Source organism: Tursiops truncatus, chromosome 5, assembly GCF_011762595.2.
Source record: "Tursiops truncatus isolate mTurTru1 chromosome 5, mTurTru1.mat.Y, whole genome shotgun sequence".
NCBI classification, from domain to species: Eukaryota; Metazoa; Chordata; class Mammalia; order Artiodactyla; family Delphinidae; genus Tursiops; species Tursiops truncatus.
The window spans coordinates 42,666,189-42,685,837 of record NC_047038.1 but is presented as its reverse complement, the minus strand read 5'-3'; the positions used below and the strand labels follow the sequence as shown (position 1 = coordinate 42,685,837).

General features: G+C 41.8%; 1 protein-coding gene and 1 long non-coding RNA gene across 19 annotated transcripts in view; one reads left to right on the top strand and one right to left on the bottom strand.

Annotated features, from left to right (window-relative positions):
* LOC109548856 (uncharacterized) overlaps positions 1-19,649 on the top strand; it is a 103,284-nt gene that overhangs the window by 7,592 nt on the left and 76,043 nt on the right. Inside the window, exon 3 of the long non-coding RNA XR_012331942.1 lies at positions 18,941-19,015. This is a non-coding gene — a long non-coding RNA (uncharacterized lncRNA). The remainder of the gene's footprint in view (positions 1-18,940; positions 19,016-19,649) is intronic.
* CC2D2A (coiled-coil and C2 domain containing 2A) overlaps positions 1-19,649 on the bottom strand; it is a 137,612-nt gene that overhangs the window by 82,883 nt on the left and 35,080 nt on the right. For 17 of the 18 annotated variants that reach the window (XR_012331936.1, XR_012331935.1, XM_073805077.1 and 14 more), the window contains 7 exons: positions 18,933-19,021; positions 18,502-18,603; positions 13,879-13,980; positions 12,958-13,134; positions 10,369-10,531; positions 6,444-6,580; positions 5,705-5,836 (listed from right to left, as the gene is read on the bottom strand). Coding sequence is in view for 16 of the 18 variants with exons in the window: in XM_073805077.1 (XP_073661178.1) it covers positions 5,705-5,836; positions 6,444-6,580; positions 10,369-10,531; positions 12,958-13,134; positions 13,879-13,980; positions 18,502-18,603; positions 18,933-19,021 (902 nt within the window). In the remaining 2 variants the exon portion in view is untranslated. Of the gene's footprint in view, positions 1-5,704; positions 5,837-6,443; positions 6,581-10,368; positions 10,532-12,957; positions 13,135-13,878; positions 13,981-18,501; positions 18,604-18,932; positions 19,022-19,649 lie in introns of those variants that run through there. The other variant, XM_073805078.1, reaches the window with a different exon arrangement.

Sequence of the window (19,649 nt, the reverse complement as noted above, 5' to 3'; positions counted from 1 at the left end):
TCTCATGTTATATAATGTGATCTGCTTTTCAGTTACTATTAGTCATTGAAATAGTAACATGTCCAAAAATGTATTCTCATGTTATATAGTGTGATCTGCTTTTCAGTTACTATTAGTCATTGAAATAGTACCAGTATTTGCACTTACAGTAAAGCATATACACGAGTCTTCATTTACCAGTAAATTTGTTGTTGGGTTGTCTTGTTGCCTGCTTTGTACCAGTATTCACGAGTAAGGATATATGAGTATATTTCCTTTTAGCCATTCAATTTCATACTTATTTTCCCCTGAATTAGTAGACAATTAATGTATATTTAGAACTTATGATTTCCTACAGGACACCTGTACAGTGTACCCTATGTTTTCATAAAAGAACAAGTTTTTTCTATAAAATAACATTAAGTCTGTCTTTTTGATGAGAAGACCTATAGATTTTTCATTTTTAAAAAATGTTCTTGTAAAACTGGGATGTGTTTACAAATATGCTATGCTTGAATAAGAGTGCATTGACTATACCTCAGTACCTTCCAAAATATGCTGAATTGAGCTTCCATTTGGATTTACAGGGAGGAAAGCCCATCCCAACAGGGGTCATATTCCAATATTTTGTACCTTATGAAAGTCCTAATTTTGAGATTAATATCCTTACACGTCACACCGCAACAATGGAGGCCCATCTCTTTTCTTTCATTCAAGCAAAAGTATCCAGTTATAACCTGCATTCGTGTTAGAGGCTTTTAATCTTCATGTGGTGACTCTGTGTCTTACTGTCACACTGACCACCTGGATGAATTTAAAAATTCCCACCTCACAAAGATGTGTACCACTCAACATCAATTCACAGACCTGACGGAAAGTTCCTCTGTAATTGTCTGGCTCCGGCTGGTCCTTGCTTTGCTGTTCCTCTTACCATGGGTTGCAGAGTTCTGAAGTCGCTCAGGGTGTGGCCCTCAGGTTCCATCTTGTACTCTTCTTAGTATGAGTAAGTAATGTCGGTAGTATGGTCCTAATGTTACCTAGGTCAGCTGTACTTCGTGTCTCCTCCCCCAAATCTTCATTAGCCCATGTTTAAATGATTGCTGCTGGTCTCTGCCTTCAGCTCAGCTCAACCAAGTGAAAAAGCTTCCAGGACTCCTGGTGGGCATTGGGTTAGACTGCTCAAAAGACCCCCAACTCTCTTCCTATTAGGGAGAAAGACCCCTAGTCTCTTGTCTTTCTTTCTGTTGTATCTGTTTTCTTTTCTGAAAACTATCATGAAAACAGTACAAAAACTTTCTCCTAAAAATAAATAATATTTATAAGGTATATTATTTTAATTTTGAAATTGATTTGATTCTTCAGTCTTCAGTGGAAAACTGAAAACGCAAACTATCAGAGGTGATGTACATGGATTATCTGCTGATGTTCTCAGTGTGTTCAGAGTTGCTTGCCGATGGAGACAGAATTTTTAAGGTTGGACAGAAAAAGAACAATCATTGGTGGAATTAAAATAAAAGTTTCTATATTTGTCCTGGGAAAATAATAGCAACAGAACCTGAATCCAGCCCAGAGCCTGCAGTAGATTCTATAGCTGTTGTTCTGGTCTTCTCTGGGAAGCTTTCTCATTCTCCATCTTCTGGGTGTATCTCTACGACATGAGGTTGGTGGGGGGGCATATGTCCCACTTAAAACTGACTAGTTTGTCCTTGGTGTTGATAATGTGAACCTTGGGGAAAGATATGATCCCTTTCCTCTGGAGTTTCTAAGCTTAGGTTATCAAGGGTCCTAACACATGGAGAATTCTGGCCTGCCTACAACAGGAGAGAAGGAGACCAGTCAACATTCAAGGAGAACCAGGAGAAAGAGAGGCAGAGAGAGACACCTGCTGGCACAGAGTCCCCGGTCCCAGAGTCCTAGTTCCTAAAGCCCCTCCTTCATTTTGTGATTTATCTCCAGATCCTTCCCAATTTTGTAAGCCACCAAGTTCTCTCTTTGCTTAAGCTAGTTTGCAGTGGGTTTCTGTCACTTGCAACCCAAAGAGTGCTGACTACTGCAGTGCTCATTACACAGTAGGGGACCAATGCTTCTGTGAAAAATGGCTGAGAATAGTGGAAGGGGAAAGTGATAGTTTTATCATGTTGTGATGAACAAGGAGGTTGGAATTATGCTAAATTCCTCAGATTAGTGTGCAGTTTTGAAAAAAGAGGAGGCAGCTACACATATGTCCCTGGGAATGCCATGTTGACTTCTAATCACTGTGCCTTTAACACTTGACGACATTTCTGTCTCCCCCCACTAGGCACAAAGTCTCTCTAAGGCCAAGTTTGAATGTTGCTACCTCTGAGTTTCCAGAGTTTAGCGCAACTAAGAATATAGTAGACTCAGTTGAGGACGGAAAGAATTAAAAAGAAAAGAAGAAAGGCAGGAGGATAGGTAGGATGGAAGGCAGGAGGAAGGAAGGAAGGAAGGAAGGGAGGGAGGGAGGGAGGGAGGGAGAGAGGAAGGAGGCTGTTGGAACAGCTTTCAGCAACCCTAAACTTACTTTGCTATTATGCTTAAGCAAACTGCATAATACTGTTTATGTTTTACCTGCAATGTCTCATTTGGAATTTTTACTTTTTATTTTTGGGTTAGTTACTTCTTACGAGGTATTAAATTGCAATCTTTCTCATTTGAGGTTTAACTTTGTTCTTTGCACAATATCTAATCTTTTTGCATTTCTCTATCTTTAATGGTCTCTAAAAAAGAATCTCAGTTTAGTAGCAGCAGAATATTTCGCTTTTAAAAACTACTTCTTTTCCCTCTGTATTTAAGGAAAATGTTCAAAGAAGGAGGGCTGAATACCAACTCCCTTCTAAATAAGCCTCTTAATTTATCTAATAGGAGGACATACACTCCCTCATTTGAATTGGCAGTCTAATCAAAGAAGAGCCGGGCTTGACTCCCATCCAGGATGGGTTTGGTCAGTCCTGCTGGGTTAGCATCAGACCTGAGAGCTCTGAAGTGTAAATTCATCAATTGCCAATTCCTGATCTAGCATACCGATTTGGTTTTCCATCATTTAGTTGCCAGGATGAAGCCAGGCTCCGAGAGGGCTACTGTTTTATAGGAGAGACAGCCGAGTTAAGGAGAGGAGTAGAAAACAAGGAATTTCTTCTAGATTCATTCAGCTCAACTAAGTCATTTAAATGATATTCGATTCACACTTTTACTAAGGCATTCCTACATGCCAGGCTTCCTGCCAAGTGCGAGGGTTAGAAGAGGAATAAAACAGTATTTGCCCTTTGTTACTCTCAGGGTAGTGGAGGAAGGAGAGCGAAGATAGATTAATGATCTATGAATAAAACAATCACTGCCTGTTTATCTATTTCTCTGCTCCTGCATCATGTCAAAACTCCCAGATATAAGGTATGTTTGGACATTAGACTGAAAATATAGGTCATATGCATTTAACACTGTTTCTTAAAGGCAAGCCTATTACATGGAACAGAGAGGAGAAAAAATGGGTTTTGGCATCAGACAGACCTGAATAAATGTAAGAAAAGGTGAAAGTTAGTAAATCAATAGAACTGTAAAAAACTAACTCTGAAAGAAATGCATTGTTGTTTGAATTACTAGAAAGTTCCATAAACACATTAAAAAAAAAAGACTGAGGTATACAAATCAACAGTGAAATTAATAGGCAACCTGTTATGGAGAAACAAAGAGGTAGGACTAACAAAGAGGTAGGAAACAAAGAGGGCGGAGAAACAAAGAGGTTATTCCTACCTCTTTATAACCTCTAATATAACCTTTGCTTCTTTCTTAGGCACGCTGACAGAGTCTCTATGCTTTGCTATGTTTGAAGCCTAACTTTCTATGAAATGACCTTGGAAGACTTCAGCCCCGTTAGAGTTCTCCCTTCTCTAACTTTTGCTCTGTGATGCAGGATGACCAGCCCCTCGTAGTGGAACTATTATTTTCCTCTACTTTCCTGTTTCTGCGCACAAGATAGGAAGGTCTCCCCTCTCAAAAGTATTGGGGGGAAACTCTCTGTGCTCTCCCCACTCTCGCATCCCCACTGGCTCCTTCCCAAAAGAGAAGGAAGACTGCTTGATTAGAGAGTCAACTGGAGCCCAAGATCCATTGGTCCAAATTCTTGGCTGGGCAGAGTAACCGGTGGCCTCTGGCTGTCCCTTCTCAGCTCTCTCCCGAGAGCCTGCTCACTGGCCCCGTGGGTTCTCCATGGCAGTCCACGTGGTGAACTCATTGGGGCCCTTCTCTGGATGGGGGGACAGAACTCTTGGGAGATGGAGCCGGAAGCCCAATTGGTCTTGTGTCCAAGCAGCATTCTGCTGTCCAGCTTTATCCTTAGTTGCAGCTGAAACCTGCATCCCTCTCTGATTCCTGTGCATTTCCCAATTAGTTCAGAACTTCTAAAGGACACATATAAGATTAATCTTAATTGGCTCCCTCAAGATCCTACTCTCCATAGTAATTACTCTTCTATTTTCTAATTTTAACCCTATTTTTTTGCTTCATTATATCAGTGTTTCTTGCTGAAATGGTTGGATGGATGAAGAGATAAGGTGATGGATTATTACACGTGCATAAGACGATATTGTCTGGATCACTAATTATATCATGTATCTTTGTCATATAAGCAAGTAGATGATAAATCCCGCATGGACTAGGACTTCGGTTTATGCTTGTTTTGTAAACCTACTCCCAGGGTCACATTTCTGCACAAAGTAGTCACTCATTACTATTTGTCTGTAATAGCAATATTTTATAGAAATTCATTAAAAAAAAGTGCAAACAGATACATCACCTCAATACTCACAAAAATTGTATGAGGTAGAGATGATGAAGATTTTTCAATTAAGGAAACAGCTCCAGAGTGGTCAAGGGAGCTTCCCGAAGCACAACCCAGTAGGACACCCAACTGCTCAGATTCTCTGACTTGGGCCTGTGTCTTCCCTGTTCAACATGCCTCTCTATAGCTATATAGAATGATCTTATATCCCCTTATTCTCTTTCACACTAGCAGTGTTGAAATAATTACACGAGTTTCTGAAGGAGGTGATCCTTGCTGGACATTTCAGGAAAGCAAGAGCAATATAATTAAATTTGAAAGCAGACAACTGTCTATTCAACACCAGCCAGCCCTCACTGAGCTCTGTTTGAAGCACTTTTATGTATTATCTTAACCATCTGCACAACAATCCCAGGAGGCAGATGCTATCATTACTCCCATTTTATAGATGGAGAAATCGCAGCACAGAGACGGGGAGAGCCAAGTTCGCCCAGTGAGTGACAGGGCCAGGACTCAAATCAGGCAGCGTGGTACCAGAGCTGAGGAACATACCATAAAAAGGATTCGCAAGGATAGAAAATTTCCAGTTATATAATAAAGAGAAAATGAGGGGGAAATAATCCTGGAGTGTATGTGAGATGACAGAGAGAAAAGAAAAAAAATCAGGGTAGCTAACCTGGTTATGTGAATAAAGACGCTGACCTAGCCATTCCTTCCTGGGAAACTCATTCCTTGTTTAAGAAGGGATTTGGTGAGGGCAGGAGACTCACTCTTATATAATATGCCTGCTGTTTGCTTTGCATGTGTAAGATAGTGAATTATTAAAAAAAAAGTCAAAATAGGATGTTGCAAATTCATCATTCCAATCTATTCAAAAAGCAAAGCACTTTCAAGCAAATTTATGTATTAAAAATGGGGAGGGAGGTTTACCTTTTTATACAGTGTTTCGAGTTCTGCCTTAATGTCTTGCTCCTGTGTCAGCATGGGTGGTCTTGAAGGAAATGGCTTGATGGGGTTTGGCAGTGCTAGGATTCTTCCATCATCTCCGAACCATCTCCTCCCCTGGGGATCAAGCAGAGGGACAGAAAATGGTTTACAAAATAAACAGCGTTTGCAGGGAAATTCTCTGTCAACATACGTATTTCATGCACCTTCCCCCTGCCCGGTAAATATTTTAAAGTCTCTGTTTCCATTAGAAATTGAGTTTTCACTAATGCCCCCAGAATTAATTTAAGATATAGTTTTCAACCTTCTCTCCTCAAAAAAAGTTTAAGAAAAAAATTAAAGGATTGTTTAAGAAAAATGTATTTTCTATTTGTCAAAAATTAAGAAAGGCCACTAAGGAGAAAAACAATTGAGAACATTCTATCTTTGGACGATTAAAAATTTCTGTGAATTGGGAAAAGGTTGCCAATATCGGATTTAACAGGAGGAGCCTGACTCCAGCTTGCAGAAGATGGGATTTGAGCAGAGGAGAGGGTGTGATGTTTGAGGGCCACTGAACATATTGAGGACAAATTGAAAAAAAAAAAAAAAAAAAGAAGAATGAACCACTGTGCAGACGCTCTCAGGAGGAAATGAGTACCACGCTGCAGTGATGGCCCATGGGATAAAGAGCATCCATGAATCCCTCCTGGGCTACAATGAGGCAGCAGGGCTGAGAGCTTACGGGCTCCTGCACCAGCAACCTGTTCTCCATGATGTTCTGGTTGGTTCTCGGCACCTCCAGTCTTGCCCCGATGTAAAGGCCTTCGTCTTCCGGGTACCTGGGCTGCACATTCTCAGGAAGCTTTTTATACGTAGGCACTAGACAGTTCATAAATAAATACAAGCCTCATTAGTGCCAACCTGAACGTTTCAAACCGCAATTTGGTGAATGAAAACCACCACCGGAGGTTTTACTTATGTTCTTGGAAACTGCAAATGCTCCAAACTGATTGATGGAAGCAGGACCAAGGGAAAGATGAATGCGTTTACCCGCAGTATCATGTTGGATATTCTACACCTAACTCGCCCGCGTGGCCTCACACACTGCGAGGACTGTGGTACCCAAATCAGAGGAGCTGCTCCTGGGCTCATCAGCAGAGTGAATTTGGACCAGATGCTTCTTTGAACCCTTTCCTTTCATACAAAAGTGATTGTAATATCTATTTCTTTGGGGTCTTGGGAGAATTAAATGAAGTAAAGTATGAGGAAGTGCTTTGTAAATTAAAAAGTTCACTTGAGTCAACGTGACTTCATTTACTCCCTCACTCTTTGATCTGTTCATAGATCAGATCTTTGCTGACAGCTTCCCTGTGCCCGGTGCTCAGGAGGCTCTGTGGGGTCAGTGGGAGCAACAGGCAGCAACAGCCAACAAAGGACGGAACAAGATGATTTCAGAGAATGGTAAGCACGGTGAAGAAAAGAACACCTGTGATAATAATGCAGGGCGGGAAGGGGATAGACTTGAGATGGAGCGGTGAAAAACAGGCTTTTCCATTTGCACTGCCTCCTGAAGATTGAGAAGGAAAGAGCTGGTGATGGGACGAGCAAGTGTGTCTGCCCAAGGGAACAGCCTGTGCTGAGTGGGAAACAGAAACACCCAGAATGCAGTGGTGCCGAGGGCAGGAGCAGTGCCTGGAGATAATGTCAGCAGAGGGCAGGAGGGAGAGCCGGGAGAGCCCTGCACGTCTCAGAGGAGCTTGAGTTCTGGTCAAGGGGGTGGGGTCACTGAAGACCTCGTGCCAGGGAGTGACTGAGCAGATCCGCAATTCCAAAAAGACATCTGGGCCTGCTTCTTCAGCAGAGTGGGCTAGAGGAGAAGCTGGCCGCTGCTGACATGAAGGTCAGGATGCAATTTGGCAATGAACAATAAAAGGTGGAGACTTGTTTTTGTTTTATAATTATGTCACTCTAAAACACCCCAAATCCCTGAATCTGCTAATTTTCCAGCGTGTGGCCATTTGGACACGCTGCATCCCAAACCCATCCACAGAAAACAACTAATGCCAGTATTCCTAGGAAAACCTATCTCTGGGTCCTTAGAAAATGCGGAGCAAACTATCGTTTTACCTTTTTTTCTGTCCCCCACCTCATCTATCCACAAGTCTAAACGTCAGTCCACCACTAGTCCAATGGTCTTCAAAGCTTTCATCGCAGCATTTTTGGGCACTTGCTCATTATATGTATGTTTATTTATTATGTATCAAACAAAATTAAATTAGGAAAGGATGAGATTAAAAATAAATGTAAGTAGAAGTCTTGATGTTTTCTTCCTATACCCCTGGGATGAACTCACTCTGCTTTGGAGACCATTCTCTAAACAGTAGCAAGAAAACAGCAACAGTAATAGAAGTTCTTATTTTTGATCCCCTGCTAAGTGCTAGTCGCAACATAGGCACTTCACTCATATTATTTCCTCAATGCTCAAAATAAAAATAAATGCCCAGAGTCACCTTGCAGGATAGTTTCATTGTCCCCTGTCTTCAGGTGAGGCACCTGAGAGTAGAGGAACATGCTAAAGGTCATACCTCAGGAAGGAAGAGCTGGGTCTCTGTGCTTGGTCGTGGGGTCGCCTCCACGGAATGGAAGCCCCGATTCCCTGCTCAGAGCAAGCACAGTGCAACCAGGACTCCCTAAGCCTCTTCCACTGCCTCTACCGACTCCCAGTTTCTGGCCCGGTCTGAGACAGCCCCTGGGGTCTGACCTCCAACCCCAACTCAGCTAGGCTCCAGGGAGAGGCCTGACAGTGAATCCTCTGAGCAAAAACCCAAGTGACGAAGCTCCTCCTTGGCTAAGGCTGCTGCGACGCCTCTCTCCCCGAAGAAGCATCAGGATGCATGTGCACGTGGGTGGCCTCCGGGGCAGGTCCCCTAGATCAGAAACCTGCCTTGCTTTACTAGCTTCATGGTCTTGGGCCAGATCCCTAACTCCTCTGAGCTTCTAGTTCTTCATCTGTAGAATGGGCATGACAAAAAGTCACTTCTCCAGCCCTGGTGGGTGGGTGAGGCACGTTCGTTGATACACATCAAGCATTTGGAAAAGTACCAGGTGGAATCAACGCACAGAATGCATTCACTATTATTATTACTATTATTATTATTGTAAAGTTAAAATCCTTGGGTACTTTTGCCAGCTACCTTCTTGAAAAAGAAACTTGGGATGTCCAGCAAATTATGATACTTTGAACATAGTTGATTCAAAATGACCTCTCAAAAAGAAACAATAATTTGCTTTTGGCTCAGTATTTAATTGGAACTTAAATAGAACAGGACAAATGAAAAGAAATCCAACTTCCAAGTAAGATAAGCTCAGGCCTCCTTCCCAGCCTGAGGGGTGCACTCCTGCAGGACTCACTGGAACTAGGGGGATCCCTCAGGAACTCTCAGGAGGAAAGGAAATTCCAGGGGGGAAAAAGAGCAAAGGGAGACCCAGGAAAGAGAGGGAGAAAGGAGATGTACCTGGGAATCAGTCAGATGGTCCCAGCTTCAGTAGCCTGGCCATTTCCCCATGGAGGAGGAAGCTTGGCCAGCCATGTTCCTGGCACACAGCTCTTCAAACCCCTGGAATCTCTGGAGTGGTAACTGTCTCCTGTATGCTAATGAGATGACAGGTGGCTGGGGCTCCTGTCAGGATGGGTGCTGGTGTCCAGGGAAACTAAGCATGTGAGCAGAGGGCTGGGGCTTTCAGCATCTGCCTCCCTCTATCCCTACCTCCGGGACAGGAGAGGGTCTAGAGAGAGAATCCATCACCAGTGGCCATGATGTAATCAATCATGCCTACATAATTGAAGCCTCCGTAACAATCCTCACTGAAGGGGTTTAGAGAGCTTCCTGGTTGGTGAACGCATGGAGGTGCTGGGAGGTTGTGTGCCTGGAGAGGGCATGGAAGCTTTCCCTCATACCTCGCCCTATGCATCTCTTCATCTGCATCCTCTACCATTTTCTTTAGTGTATAATAGACCAGTAAATATAAGTAAGTGTTTCCTTCAGTTCTACGTGCTGTTGTAGCAAATTATTCAACCTGAAGATGGTGTCATGGAACCATCTCATTGTAGTAGAGTCAAATAGAGCTGTGGGTAACCTGGTGACCCAATACCTAGGGTTGGCATGGGAGGTAGGGGGAAGTCTTGTGGGACTGAGCCCTAAATCTGTGGGTTCTGTGCTAACCCCAGGTAGACGCTGTCAGAATTCAGTTGTAGGACACCTAGCTGGTGTTGGAGAATTGGTTGCTGTGGGAAGAAACCCACACATCTGGTCACAGAAGTGTTCTAGAAGTGCTGAGTGTAAGTAGAGGATGAAACTGAGTTTTTCCATTTCACAGCCTGAATCTCAGAGTCTCACACACTCTCAGCCCCAGAACTGGTCATGGATTTGGTGGAGGGGTTCCCATAGCATCCTGGTATTTCTTCTGCTAGTCTATCGATAAGTGTTGTTGAATGGATATTTTCCCATGTTCTATATTTTTTTGTCTGAACATATTTCTTGATTATGAAATTAGATTAGAAATTGGGATCAGTTGTGGAAATCAGGCATCCTTATACACCAGCCACATTTCATTTGAAGGAAAACGAAGATGCCTAAGTTGAGTAGGACGATAAAGAGGGCAAGTACCTGTCAACGTGCTGGGTATGAACAGGAGTTCTTTTTCCATCTGCAGACGGATGTGGACACTTTCATATTCCGCAGGTCTGACTGCCACAAAATCTTCAGCCGCGTGATCTAAGCCCAGTAGGAGATGCTCAGTATCCCCACCATCGAGCAGCTCTTCCTCGTCCTGCATTTCATTAAAAAAACAGCATTATTTCATTAAAAAAACAGCAAGAGGGCGCCACTGGTGGCGCAGTGGTTGAGAGTCCGCCTGCCGTTGCAGGGGACGTGGGTTCGTGCCCCGGTCTGGGAAGATCCCACATGCCGCGGAGCGGCTGGGCCCATGAGCCATGGCCGCTGAGCCTGCGCGTCCGGAGCCTGTGCTCCGCAACGGGAGAGGCCACAACAGTGAGAGGCTCGTGTACCGCAAAAAAAAAGTGGAGCCTCCTCCTTTCTATCTGGGCCGTACTTAGTGACTTGCTTCTATGAGTAGAATATGAGTTTGGTTATGTAGAGTCTGATACTAGGTCATAAAAGGCATCCTGGCTTCCTCCTTGCTTCCTCTCAGATCACTTGCTTTGGGGAAACCAGCTGTCATGTCATGAGGACACTCAGGCAGCTTTACAGGAAGGTCTGAACTGAGGCCTCCCGCCAACAACCAGCACTTGCTGGGCAGATGGGTGAGCCACCTTGGAAGCAAACCCTCCCAACTCAGTCAAGCCTTCAGATGAATGCAGCCTTGGCCACCTTGTCTGCAGCCTCATGAGACATCCTGAGCCAGAACTAGCTGAATATAGATTTGTAAAACAATTATTATAGAGCACACTAAAGTATTCCCAAGCTTTCATAGACCTAGGTAAGAAATTCCATTTCTGGGAGTCATTTTTCAAGGGAGGTGACTAAAAGCTAAGCACAGAAATAGGCCAACTGTGCAAATTCTGAAACATTCCGGTGTGTTTTCCTTTTTGTTTTTTAATGTGGTAAAATATAAGTAACATAAAATGTATCATATTAACCCCATTTAAATGTACAGTTCTGTGGCATTAAGTATATTTACATTGTCGTACAACCAACGTCACCATCCATCTCCAGAACTTTTTCATCTTCCCCAACTGAAACTCTGTCCCCATTAAACAATATCTCCCCGTTTCCCCCTCCTCCAGTCCCTGGCAACCACCAGTGTACTGTCTTTCTCCATGAACTTGACAACTCCATGAACTTGACAACTCTACCTCACGAAAGTGGGATCACACGATATTTGTCCTTTTGTAACCGGCTTATTTCACTTAGCATAATGTCTTCAAGGTTCATCCATGCGTAGCATATGTCAGAATTTCCTTCCTTTCTGGCTATTGTAAATAATGCTTCTGTCAACACGAGTGTACAAATATCTGTTTGAGTGTCTGCTTTCAGTTCTTTTGGGTATTGCTGGATTGTATGGTAGTTAGTTCTATATTTCAATTTCTGAGGAACCTCAGAAATAGGCTTTTTCCACAGCAGCTGTACCACGTTGCATCACCATCAACAATGCACAAGTTTCTCCACATACTTGCCAGTACTTTTCCTTCCTTCCTGCCTCCCTCCTTCCCTCCCTTCCTTCCTTTATCTACCTACCTACCTATCTATCTATCTATCTGTCTTATAATAGTCACTTTAATTTGTGTAAAGTGGTATCTTATTGTGCTTTTGATTTGCGTTTCCCTAATGATTAGTGCTGTTAAGCATCTTTTCATGTACTTACTGGCCCTTTGTATATCTTCCTTGGAGACATGGCTGTTCAAGTCCTCTGCCCTTTTTTTTTTTTTTTTTTTTTTGTGGTACGCGGGTCTCTCACTGCTGTGGCCTCCCCCATTGCAGAGCACAGGCTCCGGATGCGCAGGCTCAGCGGCCATGGCTCACGGGCCCAGACGCTCCGCGGCATGTGGGATCCTCCCGGACCGGGGCACGAACCCGTGTCCCCTGCATCAGCAGGCGGACTCTCAACCACTGTGCCACCAGGGAAGCCCCTGCCCATTTTTAATAGCATGTTTTCTTTGATTTCACACATCCCACCCACAATTACAGAATCTGAGTTTTAACTTGGGTGTGGTATGGGACACAAAAACCTGCTCACCTGTAAGGTTGTGGGGAGAGAGAGAGAGAGAGGTTTCATTTGCCTTGGAGAGGTAAACATTTTGTATATGAAATGAATACTAATCCTTGTGTGGAGTCTAGCAAGAAAAATCTGTAAACGATGTTGCTACACTTTTTTTTTTCCCACAAGAGAAAGATGGACAGATTTAATTAAGGTACTGAGTCCCAAGATTATGGGGTAAAATCAAGGGCTAAGAAAGCAATGTGAATCTGGTATTCTTATTGCTTTCAGTTAGGACATGGATGAGTTGTTCTGTGTGGTGGTGTTGAGTTTGTTCCCAGCCACTTTTTTCCTGGCTGGGATATCATCACAATCATTGTCCCCATCATCGTCCCCATCATCGTCCCCATCACCATCATCACGATCATCATCCCCATCATCCCCATCATCCCCAATACCATCATCACCATCATCACCAATAGCATCATCACCAATAGCATCATCATCCCTCTCCTCATTACCATCCTAATACTAAATACCATTTTGTTTACTCCTTCTTGCATAGGTGGCTCTTCTTCCTCTCCTTCCTCCTCCTCTTGGTTAGTTCCATGTCTACTTTTTGCTTTTGGTTTTTCCTCTGATTCCTCTGGTTCGGGATCAAAGTTGAAAGTAAAAAAGTTATAAGCTTCCTCAGCAGAAGGGAAGCCAGGCGGAACCTACAGAGAAGCAGCAAGCAATAGAATTTGGGATTATCTAAACTGAGGTGACCTCTGCACGGTTCACTGACAGCTGGCTGGATGCTCAGAGCATCAGGCACGTTCTAGGCCTCCTAAGCATATTACCTTTGTTGAAGGTGGTGAACTTTAACAGATGCAACAGGCCTCCTTAGTTAACTAACTTTAATGAGTTACTTTTTTTATAAATCAGCAATTATTTATCTTCCTACAAGCACATAAATACATTATTTATATCAGTAAATGCTTTAGAAAAGATGATTAAAATGCAAAAAAGTGGATTCAATTGTTTTATAGGCCAATGCTGAGATACTTTTAATTTTGAGCAATACAGTGTTTGTTAAACTTTTTTATTAAAAAAAAGATCATTTTGGGGAGTGTGTTTTAACTCTTCTTGAGTTATTATCCCCTTTTTTTCCCCATAGTAAAAGCTGGTGCAACTTCATGGCTGAACAAGTAGTCTTATCATGAACATTTCCTGCCCTTCCATGCATTTCCCTTCCCCAAAGTAGGCAGTATTCTAATCTCTCCACATGATTCTAGGATTTCAAAAGTAGGAATCATTTCTCATACTTTTTCTCGCATACTCCATGCAATAGGAGTCAGCTTGTGTGTATAGTCATTTCTCATTGAATATTTTTGAAAAACAAACAAATCAACAAAATACATGATTTAAAGAATGCATGATTTAAAACAAACATGATTTAAAAACACAGGATTTCTCACCGGGGGTTTAGACTTGATTTTTCGCGCAGAATCATGGAATTTTACTCTTGAAAAACCTTGGGAGTCATCTTCTTGTTGAGTCCTTTGTACCTCTCTACCTGGCTATACGAGTAGAAAAAAATGATAGAGACACCATTTAAATCAAGAAACTAAGGATGTTCTAACACAAGCATTAACCTTCAAAAGTCTTATCTTCTGACCATTGATGCATATCACCATTTCTAAGGAATGAAATGTTTACAAATTTCAAATATATTTGAATGTTAACGTGGCTGAATATTTTCTTACTCAGCTCTGTCTCTCTCAAGACTAAACAAATATAAAATTTTATAGTCATTAAACCTGAAAATGAAAAGTGTTATTTCATCCTATAGATCAATAGATTATCCAGCTCACAGAGCATCATTTCCAAACAGTCTATGATGAAAAGTATCAATGATTATAAATAAGTCCAAGTGGGCAAGGGCTGCCCCAGCCCTGGCCTTTCAGTTTTGTTTAAATCTCAGAATGGCTGACTGAGTCTCCTCAGGCATTTATCCAGAGACACCTGTGTGATGAAAGCTAGAAACACTTGGAACAGCTAAGATAAGGTGCTATAAAATTTCACCTAAATGCAGCTAGATGTCCAGCAATGGCCAGAATAAAAATGAGGACATCAATTGGGTATAATCTATCATACTAGCAAGAGAACACATACACTTCCAATTTATGTAAAATTCTACGCTTTTCCTCCATCTTCTCATTTTGCAGTATAAGGTTAAGTAGTTATGTACTAGTACTCAATTATATAGAAGTTGAAGGCGTGCTAATGAATAAATGTCGCAGTGCAATGCCAAGAATTGTTATTTGTCTTGGTAAATTCCAGAATTTTAAATGGTGCTTTTGAAGATGAGGAAAGAAGCAGATGGGTATTACTTAGTGTAAGGAGAAACAACTGAAAAAAATTAGCGTAGACTAAAGATCAGGTTCCAGTGCTGGATCAGGAAGACTTTCTAAGGATTTTCCAAGTTTAGTCTTCTCATAAAACAGGGCTAAAGCTTTCTCGTTCACTGCTGAGGATGCCATTCTGCTCCTGCCTGCCTCAGAATCCCCCACCTCCGATAGCGCATGAGGGAGACTGATATGTTTGACAGCATGAAAACAAGCCAAGGGCTCAACCAATAAGAGAGAAGAGAAGCTTGACTCTGTGTGTAGGCAAGCCTTGGGTTTTAGAGAACTGTAAAGATGATGATACTAAAACACAAGACCAGGCAGAAACACTAGCCGTTTAGAAAAAAAAGATAAGTAGGTTAAATTCCATGTGGCAAATATGTGTATGCGGAGATTAGTATTTTATTCTTTTTGTTTCTTCCCATCCCTTTCTATACTTGCTTGGCATAGAGGCTATTAAGTTCCGAAAATACAATTTCATTGGTGTCTTTTATTGTAATATTGACGGTTTTATTATGATATTTATGGGCTTGATCAAAAAGCTTGTAATTTAATTTTTATTAAGATCTAAAAATATTTAAAAGTAAATTATACTAGCATATTAAAACCTATTAAATATATTTAAAAGGATTGAGTGTGCAGAATTAAATTTTAAAGAACTATTATCTATAATATCTTTATATAAGCTTAGAGTAATAATGACATTTAATTTCAACTTGAATGCCTATCATGATACGTGCATGTGTCCAGCTAGGAATTCTTTCTCACCCTTGAATTTGTTGTATCCTCCAAGAAGGCTCTATGGCCCTCTTCTAGCTTGAACTAGGCAATATCAAGTCTCATTACTTTTACCATACCATAACTACAAAATATACTAGTTCTAGCCCTGATCTCTCTTCTAAACTGCTAATCAATGTTTTTAATTCCTTAAAAGACATCCTAATCTGGATTGTCTTGCAGATACCTCAGATTTTTATACATTCTTGATATCAGCCATGATATTAATCAAGATATATGATTTCCAAATAATTTCTCCCATTCTGTGTGTTGTCTTTTCACTTTCTTGATGGTTTCTTTGCAGCTCAGAAATGTTTAATTTTGATGAAGTCCAGTGTATCTATTTATTCTTTTGCCACTTGTGTTTTGGAGTCAGAGATAAGGAACCATTGTCTAAGCCAAGACTCCTCAGATTTCACGTAAACTGACTCCAAGGCTGGAGCCACGTGCCCTTTCTATGAGCTCCTAATAGCACCCACCACAGATCTTAATCATCCTGTACTTCCATTGTCTGATAACCTGCCTGTCATCCCTACTGGGATCCTTGAGAGTAGGCTATGACTGACATCCCTGTGTATTCAGAGCCCAGTGGGCACCTGGCAGGAAGGAGTCTCCTGTAGATGCTGGCTGGGCCACAGGTAGAGTGTGTCAAGGGATCAGAACTTGGGTCACCTGGGACAGAGAACCAGGCCCAGAAAATAAAGACGTTATGGTGGTGTCTAGTGGAGACCAAGTAGTCAAAAGTTCTGTGTTATTTCCACTTTGATGTTGACATGTTCCTAGAGATTTGTGTTTGGCTTTGTTCTCTTATCACAAGTCTGCTGAGTATAAAGTAAATAGAAATGCAAACAAGAGTTAAGCACAGGTTTGTGTTGATAATTTGGATTCTCTACCATATTCCCAACTGGTTTCTCCTTTTCACTCTGACCCTACAGCCTCTAACACTAGCTACCACTTACAGAGAGAGGGCTTACCATGTGCCAGGTGCTGTCTGAAACACTGTAGCATGTATGAGATCATTTAATCCTCAAAACAATACCAAGAATTGGGTTCTAGTAGTATCCCTATTTTACAGAGGTGGAAAGTGGGGTCCAGAGAGTAGATAAGTTACATGTCCAAGGTCATCCAGCTAGTGTGTGAGATTGCCAGCACTGAATGCTGGGCAGCTGAGGTCCAGCATCTGGGTTCTTCGTGTGCTTTGCTCTTTGCTCCATAGGATATAAATGGACCACTTTTTAGATATTCCTTCTGGGTTGAGGTGTATACATGAAGAAATGTGCTTGTGAATGGTATGTTCCATTAGCAACATGAGATCAGGTCTAAGGGCAAGGCAGTCGATGTTTGCCTCAAATCCACAGAATGGCTCTTAGGGGAGATAGACTATGACAGACATACAAGTCAAGGTCCTGCTCACAAGGAGAAATAAATACCCTATGGGCCAAGAGACTACATTTTTACCTCTAAAGCTTCCAACTTGATTTGGGTATCATATTCATGGCCCATGGACAAGTGAAAACTACCATGACTGTATGAAATGATTATCCATCAGAAGATACGTATAAGGCCGGATATAGGAGACCAGGCCCTCCTATCACTTAGGCCACTTGACCAGAAGCCGAGACTCACACAACTGCTGAAACAATCAAAGTGTTTGTGTCATCATGATGGGATTTCAGGGACTTTTTCTTTATTTTCCAGTATTTTAGAATTATGGCTCTTACAATTATGGCTCTTACGGAAGAAAATAAATTGGAATTAAAGAACAAGAAATGTGTCCTCAGTAGAATGGAGTAGCAAATTGTCATAAAGCCTTTTTAGGGGACTGACTGAGTGTTCCAACAACCTATGAGGATGGCTGCAACTTTCCTTGTAATCATGCAATCTCTGGCTTGTTTGGGTTGAATATAGGTGAAAATTTGTAGCATCTCATCATAGAAAAAGAAAAGGCATCATCTAAGAAATCAGTGGTTGTGTTTCAGAAATATCCCTAAAGCATAGACTTTGAAAACAACCAAAACCATCATCATCAACAACAAACCATTGGATTAGACTTGCAAACACTTCATTGAGCCATTTGCTCTGTTCTTTCTGTTCCTTCTTTTACCCTCTTACATGCTTGTCCTTCAGCAACATCCCTGCTACGTCTTTCTGTCTTTTACTGGCTTCTACTCTGATTCATGGGCTTTTACTGTCAGTTTTTCTCCAAGTGTAAGACTGTCTTCATTCAGTCTTCTTTCCCTCAGGAAGCAAAGGCACTCTCAAAACTTCAAAACTGACCACAGTAGAAACGCTTCCAAAATCTGTTTCTCCAGCCCCAGGTCCCTTCCTCTATGTGCATCTCCAGAGGAACACGTGCTGTGATGCCTCACCAGCATCTCAGATTCAAACAGAAATCAACCCGGTGCGTTCAAACCACCTCCCGATCCTATTGTCAATTGCTTTCCACTGCTTATGAAAAACCATCAGTGCTCCTTAGTGTAACACTCAGGCCCCCACGATCAGATTCTACTCTCATCTCTTTCTCTGTTTCCCAGCAAGATCCATGGACCCAGCAACACTGACCCTTGAGACAGACTGGGAATGAGATAGAGCTGGGGTCAAATCCGGACTCCTCCATGTACATGCTCTGTGACCTGGGGATAGCTTTGCAGCCCCTTTGAACCTCATATATCAAATGTGAATGGAAATAATAGTACCCACCTCATAGGTGTGTTGGGATAAGGGCATGTGATAACATGGGTCAGACTTGGCAAAATGCCTGGCACCGAGTAGCACTTTATAAATAGTAGCTATTATTATTAATAATAAGCATTTAACACCTCATCTGTGCATAGCTCTGTTCTAGAACTTTTGCTGGAAAATTTATATTCTGCTTCACTGTCCTTGGTCACAAAGTAGGGGTGGCCCATTTCTCACCTCTGTGCCAAATTCAGTCTCCAATTCTTTCTCACTGGGACGTCGTAAGCGCCTGGGCCGAGGGGTGGGAATTTCCTGCAGCAACGCACTTTCTGCTTTGGACTAAAAAGTCGAACAGAAAATTATTGCTACATCGTGTCAGTGATGCTATGAAAATCTTGGTCACCATCTTAGGAGAAAATAAATCAGTAAAAAATACACGTTATACTTCTTTAAGAGATAAGAACAATGATTTAGAAAAAGGATGTTAAATTCTTCTTAAGTATAATTTTCATCTGTGCCAATGTTAAATACCGCATTAACATTTAGAACATGAAAAACAAATTTAACGGTATTCAAATCCATGCAGTTTTGAGCAAACAAAGCAAGCTAGACAAGACCAGAAGCATTGCAGTCAGCACCCAACAAAATATTCCTGTGGTTTCTCTCACCCTTGCAGCTTGTAATTTCTCCCTCATGCGTTCTCTCATGGAAAATTCTGCAAAGCCTGTTCTGGAAGCTGAAGGAATTGGAGGTAAGCCTAAAACAATACAAGAAAATTACTTTAAAACATTTTTTTTTCCAAAGGGAAGATTAGATTGAAAAATGGCAAGAGAATGTAATTTTATTTTGCAAATTTAGAACTTCACATAAGCAATCATGAGATGATGCTGATAACCGTCCATTTGATGTAATCAGGACATGTCTTGGCTTCTTTAAGACGGACAGTGAAAACCTCGGTCCTATCAAGGCTGGTACATCGACTTCACTAAGAATAAAACGAATGACATCTGACTATTCAAGGCACAGACACACTTACCAATTCAATTTCCATTGGGAAGAGGTTCTCGAATTTGTTGATTTGAGAAACAGGCTTGTCGGATGAATGGATGGCTATTGACTTCGGAGTTCAACTTTCAACAGCACTGATAACTTCAGTCAGAGAAACCTTTTCTATGAGAGGTTCTATAGCCCCGGGCTATCTCATACAGACAGCACATATTTTGTACATATTATTAAACCTATACATAAATATCATGAAACGTTGTTCAGCTATTTTGTGTCGGGCTCTGTGATAATGTGTTGAATGCATCTTCTCGTCAATCTTATGCCATCCCTGCTAGGAGGGATCACCTGGCACCTTGAAGATGAAGACTCTGAGGCCCTCT